General features: G+C 35.3%; 1 protein-coding gene across 1 annotated transcript in view; it reads left to right on the top strand.

The window, feature by feature from the left end:
• LOC107018061 overlaps positions 1 to 2,807 on the top strand; it is a 24,305-nt gene extending 21,498 nt beyond the window's left edge. The window contains exon 2 of the mRNA XM_015218424.2: positions 1,939 to 2,807. Coding sequence (XP_015073910.1) covers positions 1,939 to 2,454 — 516 coding nt within the window. The 3' untranslated portion in view covers positions 2,455 to 2,807. The remainder of the gene's footprint in view (positions 1 to 1,938) is intronic.
• The last annotated feature ends 345 nt before the right edge of the window (positions 2,808 to 3,152 follow it).

Raw genomic sequence — 3,152 nt, 5'->3', positions numbered from 1 at the left:
CCCCCCCCCTCTAAAGTGAAATTAATACTCCCTTAACAGATGGAATGACACACAGAATGTCATCAACTTTCGGGAAGAGCATGAAAGGAAAAATAACACAAAATGCTCAAAAGGTACATTTGTCATCTTCTTATTGGATGATATACAATTAGTCTAAGTTGCTCGAGCTCTTCACTTTTGGTGCCGCGCCCGTGTCGACACGACATGGGTATGGGTGTGGAATCCGTGTCTGATTTGGTCAAATTTTGGGTACTTGGACCAAAATCGATGGGGATAGTTTTATTGATTCCAATTATCAATACAAAAGCTAAGGTGAAATTGAAGAAAATGAAATACCTTGTTTATAGAAATTTCTATGTCGCTCCTTTTCCTTTAATCTCCTTCCAAGATTCTCCTCAAGTTCTCCACAAAATATCTCATAATTTAGGTTTTACAACTCTATTTTTAGATATTTTAATCCATGCATGGATCCTTATCCCTGAATCTTAAAAATATGATCATGAAGGATCCAACTTGTAGATCCACACCCTTATCCACCCACACCCGAGTCCGAGCAACTTAGCAATTAGTTATACTTAATCATATATTCTTAGTATTTTTCTTTTAGGTTAACATTTTCCTTTTATTTTTCTTTATTATTATTTTCTCCCTTTCCTCTTTCTTGCTTCCCAGGATTTTCTGACGCGGACCATCTCCCTCGACATCTTTTCCCTCATCTACGTCATTCTCGTTTTCTTTGTACAGAAAATTGATTAATGGGTTTAATATTATATTATTATAAATGGAAGTTCAAATTTGTTTCTTAGACAATACAGATGTGAGTTTGGTTGGCAGAAAAGTTGTTTGCTATCACCATTGTTTCCCCATAAAGTGGACAATGTCTATGTTTCCTTTGTAAAACACTGATTAAATCACCTTCCTCAAATCTTACCCCTTACAAATCGGAATCCAAGATCCAAAAGTAGAGATTGAAACCGAACAACCTTCACCGGAAAATTGAATTCGGATGACCTTGATTTCCTCTATACAATGGTCTATCTTGTTGAGAAGCCCTTTGAATTGTGAGCAGTGTCTGTGTTATGGATTTGATTACTGAAAAACTACGCCATGAAAATGCAACTCATAGCCATGGATGTAGAGAAAAAGAGTAGGGAAAGAATAAGGAAGGAAGAACGGAAAAACAATAATAATAATAGTAAAATGAACAATAATAAAAATAATTTTAAAAATGATCTTATACACATGTCAGGCACGTTTCACACGTGTATTACTCTTGTACATCAATCTGGGTTTGTTTCACTTTAAACTAGAATATGGTAAAGAAACACCCGTAAAGTTTTTAAAATGATCTTATACACATGTCGGGCACGTTTCACACGTGTATCTCTCTTGTACATTAATCTGGGTTTGTTTCACTTTAAACTAGAATATGGTAAAGAAACACCCGTAAAGTTAAGGCATGTAGCCGAGTTATCAAAGTAAGTTTGAGGTGCTACTTATGTATTTTCACTTTTTCTTTTGATAAAGCTTGTTTTTATCGAACTCATTTGCAGCTCTGCCACCTGTACCTTACATATTTTCTGCTCTTTCTAGAAAAGCATCAGTTTACGAAACTGGAAACTCTTTTATGTCATATCTATTGGAAGAGATGATGATGACACTGAGATCACATAATTTAGCATTTTCTATCTACATACGAGCTATTAGACTGAATTAAAGTAGAAATATTGCTGGGGATCACCTGGTAACGACAAAATTTCACCCTTTTATGTTCATTAGGTTTCAAAGATCATCTAAATATGTGAAATATATTGAGTGTTTTAATCTGTTGGCTTGTATTTTTGTGACCAGTGGAAAATTCGATTTATTAATGCTTGCTTATAAAACCTCCATTTTTGCCGACTATTATAAGTATAATTGTCTTATGGTCTGATGCAGGTGCTGAGAGCCTTTGGTTGGATGCTTCCAGCTATTATTATGTCAGTAGTACTTGGAACAGGCACAAATACTATTATCATGGCATTAGCACTTCCTTTGGCACAGTCTGCTCTTTCATTAGTGATGGATGCCATCTGGGGATGGTCCGATGAAGGTCCACGATCCAGTTACAAGAAAAAGAAAAGACGCTGTGCTAGAGCAGCGAGCAACCCTGGAACAACAATGGGAAAAGGAGTAAATACTCGAAATGGCAAGGTTCGAGATTATCAGTCCTCAAATGGTGCACCAGATAGAAAAAAATCAGGAAGCACTCTAAATTTTGGTGGTTGGGATGAACTAGACAATCATGGGATGGAAGGACATCAGGAAAAGTCCCTCAATCAGAGTCTGGCTGAACCAAAACAATGGACTGATGGTAAATTGAGCAAGAGAATCGGAAGGAGAGGAACTCCATTTGTATTGAGACTGCTAATTGCTGTTTTCCCGTTCTTAGGATCCTGGACCAAGCTACTGTAAATTTGTAATGGATTTCGGGAGCCAAACACCCTGCTGTTTGGCAGCAAGCAATCTTTTATTTGGTCCTTGTTTTTCTCAAAGCTAGATTTGAAGTTGGAACCCAAATCATATAATTGTACAGATTAAACAGTTTAGACGAGCTTGTGTTCATTCTTATTCATTTCGAGCTCACTTTTGTCCTAAAATAATGCCAGACAAAAAGGTATAACGATAGACCTTGATTGCTTTGTTTTAATTTTGTTTCAGAAGGATTTGTCTGTCATTTCTTCTAGCACCCGGGAAATGATATGTATGTATGAAGATATCTAAATAATGTTAAGCAATACATGAACTGAATTTTTATTTTGGATTGACGTTAACTGGTGACAGGTAATTTAATGCTTAATTATGATAATCAGTCATTGATTTTGTTTGGAAATATGTTCTGGTTAGAGACATGATAATTAAAGAGAGTTACAATTGAGTCATTCATAGACTTTGTCAAACTAATAACTCTCATATTATTATCATTTGTCACATTTTTGTTTTACTGAAAAATATCATATTTGTCTTTCAATATCATCAATTATTAGGTAAACAACCCGCACATCGCAAGGTGGAAAACTACTTTAATAGCTTACAAGTTATGGAATATGTTATGCCGTTTATAAAGTTTATAAAATACAAAACCACATCACTTAGTCGGATGAATTAAGATA

The sequence above is a fragment of the Solanum pennellii genome, chromosome 4 (assembly GCF_001406875.1).
Source record: "Solanum pennellii chromosome 4, SPENNV200".
NCBI lineage: Eukaryota > Viridiplantae > Streptophyta > Magnoliopsida > Solanales > Solanaceae > Solanum > Solanum pennellii.
Note: the sequence above shows the minus strand (reverse complement) of the source record. Positions and strands in the feature narration are given on the sequence as shown.